At 35.6% G+C, this 22,947-nt stretch overlaps 1 protein-coding gene across 11 annotated transcripts in view; it reads left to right on the top strand.

Moving 5' to 3' along the window:
- The window catches only part of R3HDM1 (R3H domain containing 1), a 154,656-nt gene that overhangs the window by 112,400 nt on the left and 19,309 nt on the right, over positions 1-22,947 (top strand). For all 11 annotated transcript variants that reach the window (XM_043487613.1, XM_043487612.1, XM_043487620.1 and 8 more), the window contains 3 exons: positions 429-552; positions 13,267-13,421; positions 16,846-16,997. In XM_043487613.1, coding sequence (XP_043343548.1) covers positions 429-552; positions 13,267-13,421; positions 16,846-16,997 — 431 coding nt within the window. The remainder of the gene's footprint in view (positions 1-428; positions 553-13,266; positions 13,422-16,845; positions 16,998-22,947) is intronic.

The following is a 22,947-nucleotide window of genomic DNA, read 5'->3' on the forward strand; positions in this document are numbered from 1 at the left end:
ACACATACACACACACACACACTCGAGAAGTTTAAAAATATTTATGGGAATGATATACACCAACTGTGAGATAATGGTGCTTTTTCTATGGCATGTAGAGCAAAGGAATGTTGGAGTGAGCCTTTAAGTATTTCAATAGTATTTGGTTTTGTAACAGAAAAATCTGAAACAAATATGACCAAAAAATTTAAATCTACTAAATCAAATTTAGTAGTGGGGAAATTGGTATATATCTTTTGTTATGTATACTATATGTTTGAAATTTTTAAATTTTTTTTTCAGGTAAATTTAAAGCACAGAAAAATCAGTTTTCAGATGATCAGTGATGGGGAGAATTATTACTCATTACACTCTGATATTTCTGACAGGGAAATAAAGATTTCTACTGCACGTAAAATTAATTATTTTTCCCTCAATCCTTATTCTAGATGCCAGCCTGTTACTGTGCTCCAGGCCACTACCACTCTAATCAACCTCAGTATCGCCCAGTCCCTTCGGTCCATTACAGTTCACATCTGAACCAACCACTGCCACAGCCTGCACAACAGACAGGTGAGTGGAATTCATGAGTTTAGGAATTCTTAGCTTTGAGGATTGATGTTTTTTCATCCTGGTTTATTTCCGTCTTACCGTTAAGGTACTGCCAAGGTACTGCCACCCTCAGTCAGTCAAGGATTGTAGATAGATGAATACATGTGAATATGCAAACCAGTGAGAGGAAAAAGAGTAGGCAGATCTTAGATGAAAAGAGTGGGCACCATCCAGAGAATACCACACCGTCAGGTTTGCATGCTAAAGACTTGGGAGCCATAATGAGAAGACTGTGCCGTGAGCAGCTTCGCAGTGCTGACTGCCGCGTACCTGCAGCCGTCACTGCGTCCTGTAGTAGACAGCAAGACTTACAGAAAAGGAAGTTAACATGTCTGCTGAACAGGTAACCCAGAACAAGGCCCAAAGTGACCTAACTTTGGTTGAGAGTGAGGATATTTTGGTGTCTTCGTCTGTGTAGGAATGCATTGAAAGGAACGATGTTCTTACACATCTTTTTTGTGTTTTGTTTTTCAGTTTTCTGGTTGTGTAGTGAAAGGTATATTTAAACCAAATGCAGTCTAATCCTAAACATGTCAAATGTATTAAAACTGGAAAGATTGTTTTTCTTTTGCCCCTTTCAAATTTTCTCTAAGCCTTCCATGAAGACAACTATGATCTCAGTGTAAAAGCTATCTTACTAATTTTACTAAATTCATTTCTCTCTGTGCTTCCCACCTAGATGTGTGCTTCTGCCCCAGATGTTTAATAAGGTATTCTTTTCAGCCTTTTATATAACTCTAGGTATTGAAAGAGAATTTTTATTGGTTTCTTTGAAGCCTTTTTAGCTGCTTGTCACCATTTGAAGGTGCTCAGACTACATCAGCATGATTGCTGAGGCCACATAACCCTCCATCTGTTCTGGACAGTTTCTTGCTCTTGCTCATGTATGTAGCCTTTGATGGGTTCCACAATTTCAGGAGAAAGACATCTGCCCTGCGTGGTCTGATGAGAGAACTGTTCTTGCCTCTCCTCACTCGTGCAGTCCTCACTCATCATCAGCTTAACCAGATAAGACTCTTACTTATCACCTCAGCAGGGAAACTTCCAGGGCCTCAATCTGTTGCTCTCAGGAGCTGAGCTGTCTTGTACTTAATGTGTAGGTTTTTCCCATTTTTGTGTTACTGGCCTTGTCTTATATGTGTGACAAACGTTCTTCCAAAGGATGCTGAGTACATACAGTGGTCATTTTGGCCAACTTAGAATTTGTCCTCTGTCTCAAAATTGACTCCCTTTAATTTCAGGGTTTCCTGAGGTTTAGTAATACATTCCAGTTCAGCTGGTATATGCTCTAATTTTGAAAGGCATCAGAAGCTGTCCCTTACAGCTGGAGACATAGGTCATGACACTGCTCACTAACTTTAAATACATTGTTGTTTTATTCTAATAGAAATTATTTCCTAAGTTTCCTGGACCTCCTTGACTGACTTTTCATATCATAATTATGATAGTTTATTATTTTTATTGTTTTTTTTATTTTATTTATTATTTGTTTTTGTTATATTTACTTATTAATTATTTATAATACAGATTATATTTGTTATTTTTATTTTTATTATTTTATTTTATTTTTTAAAAGATTATATTTATTTTTATTGTTTAACTTATTACATTTTAATGTTTAATTATTTTATTGTTATTTTATAAAACAAATTATAATACAGATTACAGCTAATGTTATGATAGTAAAAAAAGAAATTGGCCTTTTCTTTCCCCATTCAAATACTTTGCATGTGACTAATTAACTTATTAGTTCATTAGTATACCTAGTTAATGAAGCGGGCAAAGAAACTTTGTTTTGTATTTGTGTGAGCTTCTCAGTTTTATTCTTTTTCATGGCTAAATTTTATTCCTCTCTATTGTCAAAGTGCCTGCAAAATTAAAACTTTCAATCACAGTTTGGACCACTGTGTTCATGCAAATGCTTCTCTACCAAAAATATTCCCAATTACTGTAAAACAACTGTGAATGCCACACCTCCCAGTTCAGGGCCAGAATATCTACATAACAAATGACATGTGTTCATTATCAGTGATATTTTAATTATTGGGTTTTTCCTAATGCTGGTGGTTGTGGTGAGAAGGAAAGAAACAATAAGTCAGATTGCATCTGGACAGTACAGGCACAGAAAAGTGTATGTGTCTGTATGATTTTGCCATTGTGTTTGACTCTTAAAAGAGTCAGTCATAATATTAATGTAACATGTAATAATATCTTCTCAACTCAAACTTAAGGTTCATGTCATTCAGTTTGAAGAATAGAAGAGAAATAAATCCTCAAAGCACCCTTATCTGAAAGGGGAAAAAATTATTATTATGCTAGTAAGTAGGAAAGAAAATTTCCCTTTAAAGAAAATTTCAGTCATGCCAGTGCCACTTACTTTGTTCGTCTTTATATTGAACCTTTGTATGGAATTTGTAGGAGTTGGATGATTAATATATATAATCTAAAGACTTTTGTGATTAGCCAGTGATCATTTTTTATGTCTAAGCTTACAGAAAAAAATGTGCATTTTAAAAAAAAAATAAAAATAAAAAACAAGAATTGTGCATTTGGAACTTCCCTGGTGGTCCAGTGGTTAAGAATCCGCCTTGCAATGCATGGAACGTGGGTTCAAATCCTGGTCGGGAAACTAAGATCCCATATGCTGCAGAGCAGCTAAGCCCAAGCACTGCAAGTAGAGTCTGTGCACCACAACCAAGAGCCCATGTGCTGCAACTAGGCCCCAGTGTATTCGAATAAAGACATTTTTTTTAAAAATGTGCATTTATGTTTGTATGTCTCCTAACAGAAAAGCAAAATGCACTGGGAAATGCACACAGTAGCTTTTCGGTTCTGATTTTCTTTTTACAGATTTAAAGCAATTTACTTTGTAGTAACTTACATTTTTGTATGTAAACATTATACTTTCTCGTTTTCTTTTTTTTTCTTATATTTTTTACTTTCCACCTTCCCACTCTGATTAAAATTAGAAGCAATTTGTTAAATCCCTTAGATAAGATAGATAAGTTGGAACAACTTATTTCCACTGAGGCACAAATAAATAATTTTTAAATGTTTGTATATGAATCTGAAGAAAATTTTGCTCTAAATTAACAAACCCAGTTGAATCAGATGTTCTCAGATCAGTAGGGTATGAGCAATAAAACATAGGATTTTCTATTATTTTCCCTTTTGAGGGCAGGAAAGAAGTTGGGGAAATATCTCAAGGATTGGTCTTCCATCCACATGCCAGAGGACAGCTGTAGTTACTGATCTCCTTGACAATAAACCCATCTATTATGGGAACTGAATTGAAATCAGTACTAACATTACTGCTGGGGAAAGAACATACAAATCTTCTGTTATGAATGTGAAACTACTATGGTCATTAAAACAAGGTTGAAAGGTTGAGTCAACCCCTGTCAACAGAAGCAGAAGAAATTCTGGCTACATAAGGCCTTTTGGACAATGTATTTTGTTACATGAAAGAAAACAAAATAGGAGTCAAATCCTAAAAGCCCTTATTTGTATTTAACTGGTATTAGGTGTATCATGTAAAGCCCCTAGGTTTCAATTTACTCACTTGCCAAGTAAGGGAGTTTTGCTAATACGTCTGTTGAAGCTTCTGTGTACCCTACAATTCCATGATTCTGTATGTCTGTCTTAGATAAGTCATTTCTAGTTCAGAAGCGTAGAATATGGAAGATTGGTTTGCAATAGCTTAGTGCCTGCTGCCGTTAACAGGAACCATACAAGCAAAAATTTTAAACGATCGGTTACCTGCCAGCTGCAGTATAAGAATTTGTTATCTTAACCCTTTACCATAAAATGTCCAGCTTGAAAACTATGGAGTATATGATAAAGAAACTTCCTGCAGGTAGTAGTTACAGCAAAGATTTTAGGTTTATGAGGCCTGGCTGTTCTGTTTAGCTGCTTTCATTCTTAGGACTCTTTTGAAAAGTTTGCAGCTTCACCATATATATTTAATATTTTGCAATAATTGGCCTTGTTCCTGAGCTGTTGGATTCGGGGCCGTAGCACTGTCTGAGAGGTTTACATTTCTCACAGTGAACCGGTCTCTTTTTCAGCTGCTTCCTGGCTTCTTTTTACTCAGGTTTCCACTGCTTTCTTTTCTTTTCTTTCCTTTTTTCCCTTCTTTCTTTTAATGCTATATTAAAGTGTTAACATTTGCTTATATTTTCCATTAATTGTAATGCCTTTTAATCATGCTTCATACTCAGAAATAGGGATTTGAATTTAAATGACAACCTTGGCTTAATATAATTTACCTTTTAAAAATTCATGAAAGCTGTTGCTTTAATTTCTTTTCCAAAGAAGAATTGAATGGCAGATTGCTTTTGATTGGAGCTTTTCTTGAAAGTTTAATGTCCTATAAGCATGCCAGATTCTTTAGCGAAAGTCAAATACATCTTTTTCCCTATTACTAAATAGCTTTTTAGGAGTATTGTTGTGCATGCCATTAAATGGACTTAAGATACATAAAAGCATTTGAAGGTATTTGAAGGGATATAATTTAATTTTTTTCCAAACTGTGATATTGTATGCATGTGGGAAGCAAAAATGACTCCATAAAGCTAAATATCATTTTAGTTTTGCAGCCTGTGGTAATTCAAAGATTATCAATGCATTATACCTGTAATCTTAGCTTTCCAATCAGCAGACTACAGTAGGGTCCTGTTGACCACAGCCACAGGAGAAACATTTTGGGTTAAACAGTCTGTAAGATGCCCAAGAATAATGGCAGCTTTGCAGGGCACAAATTTAAAAGTAACCAGGATATGAAAGACAAACAAGGAAGAAAGGATCCTATTGGATAATCAGAGGCGGGGTGATACTTATAAGAGATTAGTTATGTCAAATAGGGACTCTAGCTACAAAGTCACTTACTGACAACTATTGACTTGAGTAATAGGAATTTTGTATTTATATTACTAGGTGGTAGTCCTGGCTACCCTTGTTTTATCATTGATTCTGTAAGCGTTTCTTAGTATTGCGTGACCAGCACAGACTCAAACATTGTATGTTACCTACAAATCCACATATTTCCCTTTTCCCTTCCTCACTAACCTGCCGCCGCTGGAGCCAAACACATCTGGTAAGTACCCACAGATTTCCTTGAGTTGTATACCCTCTTCCACAGGACTGTCATTTAAATAGCTTTGATCTATAACCTGTATGAACCTGCTTTTATTAGATTAATATTTTGTGTTTGTAATTTTGTTAATTTAAGGCACAGGAGTAGGAGAGCAGAGGGTGATAGAAGATAAAGAACAGCGATTGTGTGCTGGTGTTAGGTGAATGTGTATTCTTCCACATGCACCTAACAGACTTATCTTAGTTGAATTTGCCTGCTCATTAAAATAATGCCACAGACAAAATAGAAATCAGATTACAAACTTGAGATTTTGATGATTTGGAAACGGTTTTCATAAACTGTCTTGTAGATACCTGGTTACAATTAAATATAGAGTTGGCAAAATGGCTCACCCAAGAAAGAAAAAAATCTACCCTGACAGCAGTGCTTCTGCTGTGCAAATTCAGTCTTGAAAAAATTTAATAATACCGTTAAATGAAATAACCTTATATTTATGACTATTCTGACTAAGCACTTCTTCAGTTTCTTTTTCTTATATTTCTGATTATGTCTAATCCGTATTAAGATTGCTTTCTTAAGCACAATTAAGCACAAGTGATAGTTCAGGTCACCTGATAAAATAGAACTAGCCTGTTCATGCCTGTGCAGTGCTTTTCTGCTGAGCGCTGTGTTTCCTTCTTGCTCTTTTCCCTGCTGAAGTCAAAGAGAGTTAAAAACAGAATATTCTTTGGAGCCCTCCGGGGAAGTGCCTGAGCCATCAATTTGTATTGTCCTAGTTCTCTCAGCTTGCAGAATTGATTGTGGTTTCCTCTGAAAGCGCTGGAAGAAATGGGATAGTATTGCAAAACTGCGATCTTTTAACAAAGGAGAATGTCAGTGTTAAATAACACTTACACTGAAATCTGGGTGTTTATTCTGTTGTTTGATATCATATATAGTGGCATTGCTTGCTTTACAAAACAGATGCTTTCCTACAATATTCAGAAATTTCTACAAGAGATATTCTATTTTCTTCATACACCCAGTTTAAATCCAGATTTGTCACTGAAAGTATTTTTTTTAAATAGATGTACTGAAACACTTTATTGACAAAAGAATAATTTAGGTAGTAGCCAAATTGGAGATGTATTGAGCCTCAGAATACTGGAAATACTCTTGTAGTATTTTTAAAACATAGCAATACTTTTCATTCTCAAGACGCTTTTTTATCCTTCCTAATCTCACCCTTCTCCCTCTTTTCCAGATCGTTGGATTTTTTTTTTTCTCATATTTGACAGTCTTCAAACTATACTTTTGAACATATCAGAGCTTTGTCCCTCCCCTCCTTTGGCCTGAATTAGATAATGAACTTGAACCAAGGTGCCACTTCTTTAATAAATGCCACGCTGTAACAGTGATGCTGTGAAACCTGACTATTTAAACACAGGTTTAAAACAACATTTCTTTAAGATGTAAATTTTATTAAGCAGGTGTGAATAAAGTAAGGCATGTCTTTTATTACATGGTTCTTTATGTTGCTAACACACTATTATGGTTTTGTCTTGCATAAACAATAGTAAGGTTCTTATCTTTAATAGTAGAATGATGGGCATTTCTTTCTTTTTTTAGTGCTTTCAAACTGAATATTTCTAATTTTACTTGTGATTATAGTAACTTTAACCAACATATATCCCATGGTCTTACATCATTCGAAAAAGTCCAATAATCTTTTTGCAGCATTTAATATCATGTTCTGTAGAGAGTATACTCTAAAATTATATACTTTTTAACTAGTTACTTGACTGTTTAAGTATTGGAATGAACGGTCAAACACCTTATCATGACTCCTGGAAAAAGTCTTTTAGGCACCTTTCTTAATGTTGTAGAATTTCCCTCCTAGGATACCAGCCATGCAACGTACCAAATGTTAAATGATGGGTTTTTTTTTCTTCTTCTTCTTCTTTTTAAGCTAGAAAGATTTCTAAGGTCCTGGTAGCTTTCTGTTCAGTATGGTTCACACCTGGTGGGTTTCCCCTCCTCTAATATAAAAGTAATGTAAAACTTATTCAGTATGTAGAAAAGAGCCATTCCTTCACAGGAACTTCAAGCCTTCACCCCTGTTACAGGACATGCCCCTTATATACATGGTGTCCAGGTTAAAGTTGGCATTGCCCCACTGAGTAAAGGCTCACTTCTTGGTGCAGGAACTCAACATTGTGGAGAGGGGAGCCAAATTTATGAAAATTCTGCTAGAGAAATCTGTGTACTCACATCTGGAATGTGGCAGTAGAGTATAGCAAGGCTAAAATCCAGAGGAGCATTGGAGATTGACACAAAATGCTGAGAGGCACAGACCAGGGGACGTGGAAGCTGAAGTATGACACCATTTGAGCCTCTTCTTCCCCTTCCAGTTGCTTTATGTCCATGTGAAATCATTATAATGAGGCAAAGAAGTATAACCTTGCAGTTAGAGGGCACAGCCGATGCATCTTGGGAGTAGTGGGCAAAACAAGTGAAGGAGAGAGAGAGGACATTATGGACTGATTGAATAAACTCTGGGACAGTTGGCCTTGTTTTCAGCCGTAAGTTCTTTTACCTACAATCTGGACTAACTGCTTAATAGCCTTTCATTGTGATTCCTGTTTTGGATAACACTTAATACTCACAAATATTGACCATTTACAATAATTCTTTGTTTTCCTGTAATTAAATTGCTGTTGAGACTCAGGTATGTGAAACTGTAGTAAAAATCTTCATTAGCCAAAATGCTCAGACAGTAGAAGGTCAGGCATTTCATGTTCTGCTTATTGGAGCAGTATTACTGTAATACTCCGTCTGTGTCAACATCTGTCCCTGAGAAAAGTAAAGTTTAGCATCAGGCTACTCTGCAAATCCAGGTACAACACTTAACAGCTGTTAACCTTACGCAGACTGTGAGCTTCTCTATGCCTTTGTTCTTTCATCTGAGAAATGGGGATAGTAAGAAATAGATTGAAGGCAGAGGAGAAGGGGACGACAGAAGATGAGATGGTTGGATGGTATCACCAACTCGATGGACATGGGTTTGGGTGGACTCCGGGAGTTGGTGATGGACAGGGAGGCCTGGCATGCTGCAGTCCATGGAGTCGCAAAGAGTCAGACACGACTGAGCAACTGAACTGAACTGAAGATTTCATAAGATTGAAGATTGGGAGCATGGAAGAAGTTCGCACATGAAAGTGCTTAGAGTAGTATCTAAAACCTAATAAATGTCATGTGAATATTAGCTACTAGTAGTACCTTGTGCTGTCAAATAAATGGTAATTATTTAGTATTCTAAATGAAAACCCATGGGAATTTGGGCTTCGTTTGTGTTTGGGTGGGATTCCACAATGGAAACCAAAAGCTGATTTATTGTTCTGAAATACTTAGTCTTTTTGTCTTGTTCACTTCTTGACACGTGCCTTCTTCCTAAAAGGCAGTGGAGAGTTCAGAGTCTTTTTCTCATCCTTCGATTATTAACTTGAGGTAGGTCTAAATATGTTCTAAGAAAATTTCCTTAAATACTTCTTCCCATAGCTTTGTAAAATCCCTGTTGTTTAGCTGTGGAAACATTGCTTGGGAAAAGGTTTTGAAACAATGCGTCGTATGACCCATTTCTATAAATAATGGAAGTGGGAACATATGTTGCTGTCTATGCAGAAAAAACAAGGCTAGCCATAAATACAACATGTAAATAATGATCATCTGCAAGTTATTGTTTTACAAAAATGGTTTTTTCCACTCTTTTTCCCTTTTTTGTATTTTCTAAATTTTCTTTGATGAAAACCTATTTTTTAGTCAAATAAAGCTTTTTCAAGGGTATTTTTAATGTCCCTTCATTCCCCCCAGCAGTGTTTAAATTAAACCTTCATTTCAAGCTTTACATATTAGATATGAGCTAAAACAGTTATGTTTTTCCTTATCAAGTACACACTGAGGTGGTTATGTGTTTTTTAAGGGAAGACTTAATGAGTAATTCTGGACTGAGGTTAATTTCTGTTCATGGGATCAAGTTTTATTTTAATGAGAATGCAAATATGTTTAACCTTACTATAGACATGTTACCGTAAAACTTAAGTATGACTTTTGCTGTCAAAAGCCATTCAGTAAACGTGAACAGTGAGCCTGTCAACACATAGGGAGCTCTGGGTTTTGTATAGAAACATCAGTTCAGTTCAGTCGCTCAGTTGTGTCTGACTCTTTGCCACCCCATGAACTGCAGCACACCAGGCCTCCCTGTCCATCACCAACTCCCGGAGTTTACCCAAACTCATGTCCGTTGAGTAGGTGATACCGTCCAACCATCTCATCCTGTGTCGTCCCCTTCTCCCGGCTTCAATCTTTCCCAGCATCAGGGTCTTTTCAAATGAGTCAGTTCTTCCCATCAGGTGGCCAGAGTATTGGAATATAGAAACATATATTATTTTTATTCTATTAAGAACATATTTTTCCTCACTATTTATTTGGTAAATATAATTGAGTGCCCACTTCCTTGGCTTATTTGCTTAATAGTTGGTATGGATATTTGGGGGTTTTTTTTCGCTCTAACAGGGTGGATAACCCTGCCCTTAGAAAGCACACCATTTCAGTTTTGTTGTTTTTAAGGTGTACACAAGCCATGAGAGAACAGTTAACAGGAACAATTTTATATTACCTGTCGAGTTTTTAAGAAATGTGGATTAAGGCAATAAACAAAATTATGGGAAGATTAATAGGAGGGCTTCTTGGGAAAATATTTTCTTTTAAAGTGTTTGGCATTCTTATTTTTAATAGTTCCACTGTTAGTTAAGAACATGTCCCCAGTTTATTTATGCTACTTATGAATGAAGTAGTAATATTAGTTATTTTTCTACTTTCACAGTCTTTAAAATCTAGAACTTCTTAATGGTTCTCTCTGCTCTTCTACTTGTAAAATCTTTGATTCTCTGCCAATATTCTACCTTCATCTTCCACTTTTCACTCCATATGCACTGTTTAAATTAAACCACTCCTTAATGTTCTCTGTTCCTCAAACATGTTACTCATTTTTTTACTTTTTCCAGACCTTTTCTTTAAGTCCAGGCTCAAATGTTAGTACCTCTGTGGATATCAGCCAGGATTAATTTATCCCTCTTAATTTCATAATACCCTACGTATTCTGCTATTCTGATATGGTGTCAGGGCTAAGAATGTCTAATTTCAAATATAGGGACTGTGTTTTACTTACCTTTTATCACCCTCCAGGCACATCTTGAACTCACAGAATCCTTGTACTACCCTCTGTAACAAATGAGGTGCTAGAATCAGATGTTTTGGATTTTGTGTTGTCACATTTTCAAAATGTGATGTTTGTGTGCAGATAAATATATCCATTAGTAGGCATGAACATTAGTGGAGATAAGGTTGCATTAAAGAATAAAAATACCACTGGAAATTTATTAGTGCAGATTCCAAGCAGTCTTACATTAGACCACTGTGTCATGGTATCTGTAGCTACTGATTGAAGCTTTCTGTATCAGATTTTTTTTCATAAGAGGGAATTGCCAGCAGGAAGCAAACAGTGAATCTCCAAATACTGATGTATTTAGATAAAGAAAATCAGAACCACATTTGCACATAAATGGCTTGTTTTCCCAAAGTTTTCTTTCAAGGCAACCTATAACTCTGAATATATTTTGAATAAAATATAAAAATGTTATGAAAAACATCTGAGTTTCTTAGGGGACGTGACAATTTAAGTCAAATTATGTTACAATGAATTCTGCTAGGTGTTCAGATTTTTCTTTTTATTTTAGTGGACTGTGATTCTGACAAGTCCATTATAAGAAGTTATTTTCCCAGTGTATAAAGAGCTATGCCTACATTATGATGCTGCGATCGATGCTGTGTGGGTGTTCAGAGGCGACACTTGCAACACAAGAAGGAGTCCTCACATCCCTTTTCCATTCCTGCCCTTTATTTTCCTAGTAGTGGAAATGTGTCTGTGTATGTTTTGATGGTATTTGGACTTTATGAATTTGAAATGCTTGTCACTTGATAAACTGAAAATAGAGTTGGATGTCACGTATTAGACTGAGGAGCAAGAAAGAAGTTTATTTATCTGCAAATTTGAGTATTAATAGGAATTTCACAGGTAGAGATGTTTAAGAAATAGCCTGTTTATAGTCACTTTATTACCTGTAAAGACCATAATACACATTTTTTGGGAAAGGTTGACTGGCGAGAAGTCATTTGAAATGTGGCAATAAAGCACTGTTGCCACAGAAATAGCATCATTTTATAAAACCCTTCATTATTAAAGGATTGATTGTATCTGTATTTTTACTTTGTTGTTAATATGTTGCTTAGTTACCAAATATGTTTTGTATTCATATCTTTAGAAAAGGGTGATGCTAAATTTATTCAATTATTTTAGTCATTGAGAAGAATCATTGAGACTTCAGGCAAGTACACTGATATCATTGTCAAAATCAACACCTGAGATGGGATCTTTGCCATTCCTGTTGTTTTAGGAATTAATGAGGATAGAAATAAAAACTGGTATTTATAAGATAGCAAAATAGATCTATGGTATTAGAGAAATCATTTAGCTTACCTTTAGTTGTAGAAGTTTGTATAGGCAGTGCCATCATTTGGTTTGTCTTTGTAAAAGCTTTTTAGATTCCCTGGCTGGAAGATTGGTTGTTTATTTTAATCTGGTTTCTTTTTTTAAAAAGAATCAAGAATTTGTGGTAGTTTCTAGTAATTTACATATGTCTTGAGCTAATTAATTTACTCAAGGAAATCCTTTTAGGGTCAAGAGACACATAAAATTCATATTCATTACCCAGACCTTATTGTGGAGTCATTTAAATAACTAATAAATTCACTTAATAAAAGTATATTTATACTCTTAGTAAAGTTACCAGCAGTGTCTCAAGTTTAGGAAGAACTGTCCTTTTGGTGTTTGATGTATGAACTTCAGGCAGATTGCTTAACCCCTCTAATGATCAGTTTCTTTGTTAAGTAACCTTAATAAGGAGATAATCTTAAAAGTTGCTAGTAACTACATTTTCCCTTGTGCCCTGGAGACATTCCTAATATAAGGATTCATATCTTAGTCAGAATTTTCAAACATACAGCTCTTCTATAAAAGTCATCCCACCTTCCATTATTTCCAGTCTCGAAAAGGATTAGCTCTGCCAATACCACCTCAAAACTCTCCTTTTTTTTAACCAGAGGCCCTGCATTTTGCTTTTGCACTGGGCCCCACAAATTATGTAGACAGACCTAGTCCACAGAAAGTTATTTTTAGTATCGAATTATACCACATGCCGAATAGTAACTGTCTGTATAAGCCAAGTCTTTGGCCCTATAAATTTCCTGAAGTGCAAAGGAGATCTTTGAGTACAAATTTAATTTGAATGTTTTGGGGTAGGGAAGTATTGACTGACTTGGGTTACCTACATAGTAAACCTTTTAAATGTTGGCTGTCATAATAGAGGACTTTTGAGATTTGCTGTTTAAACGAATTCTGTCATTTTAGAACTTGCTTAAAATACAAAAACATACTGCTAGTGCAATAATTTCAAAGCAGGATTTAACTCACTGTGCCATTACAGGTTATCAAGTTATACCCAACCAGCAGCAAAACTACCAAGGCATAGTTGGAGTTCAGCAGCCCCAGAGCCAGAGCCTCGTTGGCAGCCAGCCCAACGGCGTTGGAAATCAGATTCAAGGAGTGGTCATCCCCTATCCTTCAGTGCCATCGTATCAGGTACGTGGTCACTCGCTACCTGCACTGGCTAGAGGTGATTTTCAATAAATAAAATGTGGACTACTTTCTTCTCCATTTAATGTGGGGAAAGGCTTCTGTAATACGTAACTTTATAGTCTTAAAAGTTTTATTAGTTGTTACAATTTTGTTCTATCATTTTATTGCATTATTCATTCACTTCATTAATTTTTTGAAAAATATCTGAACCGTATTAATATTGTGAAGTAAATTTTTCTGGCACTGTTTGTGTTTCCAACTACCTACATATATGAGCAAATATCTTATTCTATTCTTCAGCTGCTTACAAAGTCTCTTGAGGAGAGAGTGGAACAGGAGGGAAAAGTAAAGGTGTAAGTAGGTGTATGAAATAGAGTAGATTATAAATTAGTGTTTATAGATTAAAGAATGTGCAATTTCCCATGCTGGAGTTGATATCCACCCCCCACACCACCCCCACTCAATGAAGAAAAGAAATAGTATGGTATTGAAAATGTCATGCATTTTAATTCATAATTCTCAAGTAGAAATACCTACTGTTTCATTAATATGTCAGATTTCTTTAGCCCATACGGTGTCACGTTTTCAGGTGTCAGGTTTCATTTATTTTATCTTCCTTTACCTTTCTGGAGTAGCCTGCGAGTGAGTTTGTTTTCTTAGCATCATGTTTTCCCATAGTTGAGTCTAATGTGAAGAAATCCAGGGGCTATTTTCGTACAGTCCCACAATGTAAAAATAATCAAGTTGGGAAGGTAAATGTACATATATTTCATCTAAGGACAAGTCAACAAATTGGTTATAATCTACAGACTAGTAACTGAAGGAATTATGAAATACAGCCATGGATAAGTTGGGGACTTAATACAGAAGAGAAAGACATAAACCTTTAATTAGCTCTTAAAATAAAATTATGGGCATAAATTAATTAAGACATTCTGAGAATAGGGCAGGATGTGAGCAAAGGAGGTAGCATATTCTGTGAAATTCCAGAAAATGAAATTCGTAATTGAAATGTGAAATCGTTGAGGACTTTTTGAGCACTAAGAATATGTCTAGGTTTGAAGCCCTTTGATAATAGAAAGCAACTGAGGAATAAAGGTACATATGGGAACAGATTTTGCATCTTCTCTCACATCCTTGCTTTTTACTCCGGTCCTCCCTGCTTAAGGGGCTTCCCTCACAGCTCAGTTGGTAAAGAATCTGCCTGCAATGCAGGATACCTGGGTTCGATTCCTGGGTTGGGAAGATCCCCTGGAGAAGGAAATGGCAATCCACTCCAGTATTCTTGCCCGGAAAATCCCATGGACAGAGGAGCCTGGTGGCTACAGTCCATGGGGTCACAAAGAGTCGGACATGACTTGCAACTAAACCACCACCATCCCTGCTTAAGTAGAGGCCCACGAGACTGCCCATCTCCCACTTCCTCCATAGCAAGACATTAGACAGGATCACTACCAAGCCAAGTACTCTGCCTTGTCAAAGACCCTGTTCATGCTACCTACCTAATCTAGTCTGTCTAGCATCTATCAGATACCCAGGCACTATGTAAATAAGATCTGCCTTGAAATATAAGTTTAAAATAAATTATCTCCTTGTTATTGTAGTTTTTAAAAATGGAGCTAGATACTCAAAGTGTTTCAGAGCTGAGACAGCTGTTATAACTTCTATAGCATACTTTTTTTTACAAGGTACATTTTCTCATGGTATTTCACATAATCCTTACATTGGGTGAATGATTATGAGAAATGTTGCTCTGACAAGCGATGAATGATAGAAAAATGCTTCATTTTTCCTACCACATTTGGTTAGAGAAGCTAGGTGGTGATAAACTCATCTAAATAATAAGCCAGAGGGAATTCCATGGCAGTCCAGTGGTTAAGACTCCTTACTTTCACTGCCGAGAGCCTGGGTTTAACCCCTGATCCTGCAAGCCTCGTGGCTCAGCTGAAAAAATGAAAGTAAAATTCATAAATAAAAAATAATCCTGAAAAGTCATCTATTTAGTAGAAGGTACAGCTGTACCTTCTCAAGTACCATTTCCTCTCTTTTGGTACTTCAGGTGTTTTGTTTACCTCTAGTTACAAATGTAATCTGTAGCTTAAATCATCTAAATTGAGCTGTGTGGTTTTTCTTAGATCTACCTAGCATATACACTAACTTAAATATTATCTAAAATAATAATAGAATGTTACACTACCTCAGTAGATAAAAAGACTGAAATACATTTTGTCATACAAAATTGAGTAAATCAAACCAAGAACGGTATCTTTGCCTATGAGCCAAATTGAAACTAATTCAGAGGGTACTGTGTATTTTGAAGGGACTGTAGGAACAACCTAAAAGTTAATCATTAACTTATAAATCACAGACCCCAGATACAGAGAATCATGAGGTAATTGAAGAACTGCGGCTCTGGAGCCAGTGGGCATGGGTTCAAACCCTGACTTCTCGATAGCTATACAACATTGGGCAAGGTTTTAACCCCTTCTGTAAAACAAGGATGATAAAAATATCTTCTTAGGGTTGTTAGGAAGACTTGATGTAGTAATATACATAAAATTCTTGGAACTGAACTTGAACATGGTAGTAAGTACTCAGTGCCAGCCTTGACTGTCATCACCATTAACTACTGTTACTGTCATTGACACTGCTGTTGTTGACATCAGCATCAGCAGAAGCTTTTACTGGCCAAAACCATGGCAATGCACCTGTAATGTGGCACACTTGTCAATTACAAAACCCTTATGCCTTTGTGCTTTTTATTTTGGATAACTGTGGAAACTGGAGAAATGAATCCATTATGTTCACATGGTTTCTATGTAGATACTGTAGAAAACAGAATTGAAAGATCTGCTGTTCCTCAGATACCTTCTGTACTAGATCGTGGAAACAGAAATTATAATAGCCCTCCTGAGGTGAAAGAGACATCCCGTTTTTGAAGATAATGAACTCTGAGGCCTCAGAAGAGTTAAGTTATTTGTCCAATGTCACATGAACAGTAAAACTGATGGATCATTATCACATCTAGGTATCTTAAGCTCCAGAGCTCATACTTCCTGATCCAGTGTATCTCACCAGTACCCTCACCTGAGTTTTACTTAGCTCTACCTGAGCTAGATGTGATTATTCTTTCCATGTCAAATGGTTATCCTTATTTGGAAGCAATTTCTTTTTTAAATAACTTCTACTTTGGAACACAACTCCTGGCCTACTGTACTATTGATAAATGCTAGCCAAAAACAATAACTGGCTTAAAAAACATAAAAATAAAGTGGTAATGCTGTAACTAAATTATCAAGACAGCCTATGGGCAGGTTTAGCTTATTCCTAACTGCTCATATTTGAAAAGCTTAGGGAGGCTGGAGACATTGACCTTTGCAAGGTTTTGAAAAACCTTTTCCCCTTTAAATTGTCTTTCAAATTTTAGGTTTCACTGCCTCAAGGTTCTCAAGGAATTGCCCATCACACTTATCAACAGCCTGTTATGTTCCCTAATCAGTCTAATCAAGGATCTATGCCTGCAGCAGGAATGCCAGTTTACTATAGCGTCATTCCACCTGGCCAACAAAATAATTTAAGGTGAGTGAATAAAAAGCCTAATCTTATAGCTCCTCATTGTTTATCAGGATTATGGTCTGTTGCTAATTTTTTTAATATGGAATACTTCATGCATTTGCGTGTCATCCTTACACAAGTTGCCATAACCTAGTAATACTGTACACATTTGTAAGAAAGTCACAGTGTCTCTCATTGTTCATTAGTAAATTCTAAGCTCTAGTCCTGAGCCAAACACTCATGTTTTTTCTAAAATATAACCAGACTATAAGGTTTCTATAAGAACACTAAGGGAGCCTTTGTTCTGAAAAATGTCTTCCTTAGCTTGAGTTGCTTAGCAATTCATTTGCTTGTGGAAGCTCCTTATGCAGAAAAGTATAATTTGAATTATCTTTACTTTCACCTCAACTAATCAGTTATCACTGAGGCAATTTTGTATTTGATTGTATTGTTACATATACTATGAGGATTTAACATAGCCTGATTCAGATCATGTGTGTTGTCCCTTTCAGCAAGCCATGTACCAGTCACAAAAACTAGTTTTACAACTAATCATGGTACTTCTTTCAGTCAATGATGTAGACAAAAAAATAATTTCAAAAAAGTTAATAATTTCATTCCTATAGTCTGCAAAAGTGGCAAGCTAGTTGGATAATATCTTCAAACTGCTTCTATTTGAGTGTTGTTTTTTTTCCTTCCTATTTTAGCATTTATTTTCCCATTTTTATCTTGAAACTCAAAAGAAGAGTATACTTTTGTCTTTGATCTGCAGTCTCAAAGGCTAGCATACAGAGAGGAGAACTTGAAGAGACCTTTATTTTTCAGAAATTTGTTAAAAAGATCCTTCACAGAATCTTTATGAAACATGAGAAAAGAAATCCTACTTTTAAGTTTTGTTCCTTTTATCATTTGCATAGTCTGATTTCCTGATCTTTGTAAACTAGTATTCCTCTAGTGTCCCCTTTGTCCTATTTCTGGAACTGTCTTAGATTCATTTTATTTCTCCTAAGTGTCTTGTTTTGCATTTTTGGCTTTTTGTTTGCCTCAGTCATCCTTTGAAATAATTGTCAGTAACAAAGTCTCAATCTGAACCTCATCTTTTAGTGAAATTTTACTTCTGTTATTAAAAGAGAAGTTAACACAGCCTAGAGAAATAAAATGTAATAAGAAGTTTACTTTTGGTGCTAAAACATTTCCTTTTCAGAGTATTTATTTTCTCTCCATTGGATATAGCAGCTGTTTTTGTAAGCATGTATTTATCAGAAAAATTAAGTAGTAAATTATATTAACAAAAGTAATGTTAAATGGAAAGAGAATGCTTAAAGCTATTTCATTTCTTGTGAACTCACCAAAAATTAGTAATAATTAATATTTTAGATTAATAATTTTTAAATAGATACCTTTAAAAAATAGGGAGGAATGGTAATATCTCATGCAAAAATCTTTTCATTTTTCAATCTCTCACTGAGTTTCTATTGAGAAAAACATTTCTCATACATCTTGCATTTTGTCCATTAAAAGAGCATTTTCTGTATTTAACTTGTTTGGGTTTTTCTGATTATACATATAATACATAGTCATTGTAGAAAATTTGAAAATATACAAAATTTCAAGCTGTAAAAAAAGATGAAAAAGCAAATCAGCCACAACCTCACCATTCAAGAGATAATAGCTGTTAAATTTTGATGTCTTCATTCAGGTCATTTTTCAGTGTACACATAATATGTGAACTCTGTTAGGAATCACATGTTCTAAACATACATTTTCTATATTTTTAATTACATTATTCATAATCTTTGATTTAAAAATTAGACCACTTAAAAACACATGGAGTAAGGGAATTCCTTGGTGGTCCAGTGGTTAGGACTTGGCGCTTCCACTGATGTGACCCGGGTTTAATCCCTGTTGGGGGAACTAAAATCCCACAAACTGCTCAGAGCAGCCGAAAAACCCCACACTCATGAAATTGCCCTTCATGCAAAGCAGTTACTATTCATTGACCAAAGTAATCACTGTTTAGAGTTTGCCATTTATCTTTCTAACACTTTTTCTACTTTTAAGTAGATACATGAAAAACTTTATGGTTTGAGGAGAGAGGTTTGGTGTTTCTGTTTTGAAGTAGATTAGGGATATTTACATTTGTGTTTCAAAATTCATTTGTCACTGAATTTTTCTGCATGTGTTGAATTATTTTTATGAATATTTTGTTTGTCCTCTTGCTTTTTTTCATTGAATTTGTTAGCCTTGAACATCTTTTCCACAGAGTACCTGAATTTATCTGTATTTTAGACTCCTGATATTATCAATTGTTTGTGATTTCTGAAGTATGAAATTGATATGGTAAAGCTTATTTTTTTGAAAAAAATTAGCTCAGTAGCAGTCATTAAGAAGGACTTGAATTGGGTGGAGACCACAAGGAGAAGTGTTGTAATTTAAGCGCATTACGTGACAGGTTGCTCAACTGTGGTGGTAGCAGTAGGAAGGGAGGAACTTTGAAAGAAGAAATGAATATTTGGTGATAATATAAATGAGAATTAAAGGAAAATTTGAGATACCTTGGTGGAAAATGTCCCACTTGCAACCGTAGAGAATCAAAGTTGGAAATTAGTGTCATTGTAATTTGGATTTGTTTACTTACAAGTACTTACTAGATCTAGGGTCAGCACACTATTTTGTAACAGACCAGACAGGAAATATTTCAGACTTCATAGGCTAAAGTATCAAATTATGGGTACTATTTTAGGTATGTATGTAACAAGAGAGAACATAAATTTCCAAAAAATTTTTATTGACAGAATTCAGAATGAAGTAATTGAGCACAAATTTTTTTCATACAGCCCTACTAATGAGAAGAATGGAATTACTGTAGGTGAGGGACCATTCTTACCTTGCAGGCCATCACAGAGCCCCCTGGTCCTGAACTTTTTAATTATTTGTTAGACTTTTACAACTTTCTTCCTCAAGTAAATTTTAAGCTTTTTCAAATTGTTTCTCAAAATCCATCCATTCTTCACAGCCCAAGAATTTGAGTGGCTTGCCATTCTATTTGATATTTCTCGAGGCCATAGGTAACCTACATAACAAGTGATCCCCTGAGATAGGCCAAGTTTAGGAAAGTTTTGTGTTAGAATTACCCCCTCTGGCGTATTCTATATATATTATTTTGTGAATAATTTCTGTGCGTTGAGAGTGTGCTGATGTCTGTGTTTTACTAATCAATGTTGGGGCAGTATCAGGCATGTTGATGAAAGGATGCTAAAAACTGACATCCTCTTGATTTCCGTTTTCAGCCATGATATAGTAGGGACCAAATTTAAAAACTAAAGCAAATTTAAAATCTGCCTTAAAAACTAGAGAAACATATGAAACAACAGTTTTCATTAGGCAGTTAGGGACAGTAAAACCTGAGAGAAGGAGAATAAACAGTCTTAAGGATTACCCCAGCTTCCTGCCTGCAGAGAATTTCAAGCCACACCTCAGTGCAGGGGAACCCAAGCAAGACCCTTAAGTTAACAAGATGGAATTCAAAGTCCAAGGAAGCCAAGGTGGCTTAGAGTTTACAGGGCAGGATACTGAAGAGAAGAGAGTTGCAAAGAGGTTGGTCTGGCCATCCAAGTGGGGTCCTTTTGAGGCTGAGTTGATTGCTGACCAGTGCATGTGTATACAAAACCTACCCAATGCCAGGGAAAGAACACCTCAAAAGAAACAAGCAGAACAATCCCTGAACCTCACACAAGGACAGGAATAGTTTATATTCCTACCAGCCCACATGTCAAAACCTTGTAATACAAGAGGCAGTGAGTAGAGGACTTTAAAAAGAATACTGTGTCAGTAGTGGAGGACAGTTAGCCTTAGATGAAAAGCTGCTCTGGTCCTGCCTTAAACAAGCAGGACCCAAAAAGATTAAATTGTCTCCATTTAACTGTGGCTCAGAACAAAGCTCAAAAATATTATTAAAAATTCAAGGCTGTCCAGCACTCAACAAGGTTAGATTCATAATGGCTGGGATCCAGTCAAAAATTGTCAAGTATGCAAAGAAGTAAGAAACAAAGGCTAATAATGGGGGGAAAAATCAGTCAGTTGAACCTGACTGAAACGACGCCAGTATAAAATTCAGACAGAGGAAACAGACTGGGGGAAAATGAACAGAGCATCAGTACTTTTGGGCCTAACGCGTGTGCAGTTGGCATCCTCAAGCGAGGAAGAGGGAGGACCAGAAATATACTTGAATAATAATGGCTGAAATATTTCAAAACTTGCGAAGATTATAAACCTGCAAATCCAGAAATTTCAACAAACTTCCAGCAAAAGAAATATGGAGGAAATTTCTTAAAACTTTATAAAGGGAAAATTATAAAAGTAGCCAGAGAAAAAAGAACATTACATATAAAAGAACAAAGATAAGAATTTGGTAGACTTCTTGTTAGAAACAGTACTATTTCAGATGTGCAAAAACTGAAAGAATTAATCACCAGCTCACCTGCACTGCAAGAAATTCTAAAGGAAGTCTTTGAGACAGGAAGAGAATTATACCAGATGGAAGCTGGCTCCACAAAAGAATAAAAATGAAAAGTCAAACACTATACTGACTGGGAAAGCATATATTTGAAAAAGTTCTTAGTATATCAAGAATCCTTAAACCTCAATAATTAAAAAAAAGAAAACCTTCAGAAACAATTTGTTTAAAATGTGAAACCTACCTATGGAGCACTACTACACAACAGTTGACATTAATGGTGAGGGAAAGTGTGGAGACTTGGTATTCTTAATCCAAATGGAGGTTACGTAGTTTTATATCATACAGTTCTTTAAGATTCTTCATATTTCTGGGTATTCTTGTTGTATATATGTTTCAAACCCTTTAAATAGGTAATAAAACCACTGAATTATGGGGGGAAGACTTTAAGAGCTAAAAGTCAAGAGAATGGGAGGACAGGAATCCGAGACAGTAGATAGAGACAGCTTTTGAGAATTGCATCCCTAAGCAGGAGCATTGAATTTCAGCAGTATATGGGAGGGGAAAATAAGGTTAAAAGAGAGTAGTCTGTTCTTAATTGAAAAAAGAAGTCTTTATATGCTGAAATTGAAAAACAGCAGAAAGAGGTATGTTGCTATAGGAGAGAGGGAAGAGCAGTAAGGTCCCCAAGAAGGATGATAGTAAACACTCAAATGGAGGTCAGTTAGCCATATATAAGATGTAGAGGATTCATATGTGGTAAATGGGGAAACAAGCAGAGTGCATGGGTAACAGATATTATTACGTAGATAGGTGTGGTGAAGAGCTTGTGAAAATACTTAATTACTTTGCTTTTGTCACTGACATATAAGATTCAAGATAGGCATTATCAAAGAGTAGATGAATGTTTTAAAGGTTGTTTTAATATAAAGATTCAGCACAGTTACATCAAGACAGATTTTTAAAAAGAAAGCATCAAGATACGGGTAAATGTGACAGATGTCTAAAAGCTTACAAGCATTTTTATCACCTCTGTATGTTCTAGAATGGTTATATTGCAACTCTACAAATAAACAATACATGGAAATAAGTAGTTTACCCACTTGGCAAGAACTAGTGATAAATTATCACATAAGAAAATATTCACTCTCACCAGCTATCTTAAGAAATGAGAATTAACGTGCCCATAACCCCAAAAGGACAAAACACTTAGCTATACTAAGATACTAAGCAAAAAGACAAACATTGCTGGGTTCTGGGCATATGAAGCCCATTTTGTCCATAAATCATTCTGATGACATTTAACAAAACGCAGAACTCCTGTCCTTTTTTATTCTGTAATTCTGCCTCAGAGTTGTGCCACAATTATTATCCCACCCCCCAAAAAATTAAAATTGCTCCAAACAAGTTGTAAAAAAGTGTTGTTACTTATAGGAAACTCCAACAAAAATGATCCAAAAGAAATACGGAGTAACCTTTGAATGGTTTAAACTTTCATTTATCTCTCTCTTTTTTTTA

This window comes from Cervus canadensis, chromosome 15 (assembly GCF_019320065.1).
Source record: "Cervus canadensis isolate Bull #8, Minnesota chromosome 15, ASM1932006v1, whole genome shotgun sequence".
Lineage (NCBI taxonomy): Eukaryota > Metazoa > Chordata > Mammalia > Artiodactyla > Cervidae > Cervus > Cervus canadensis.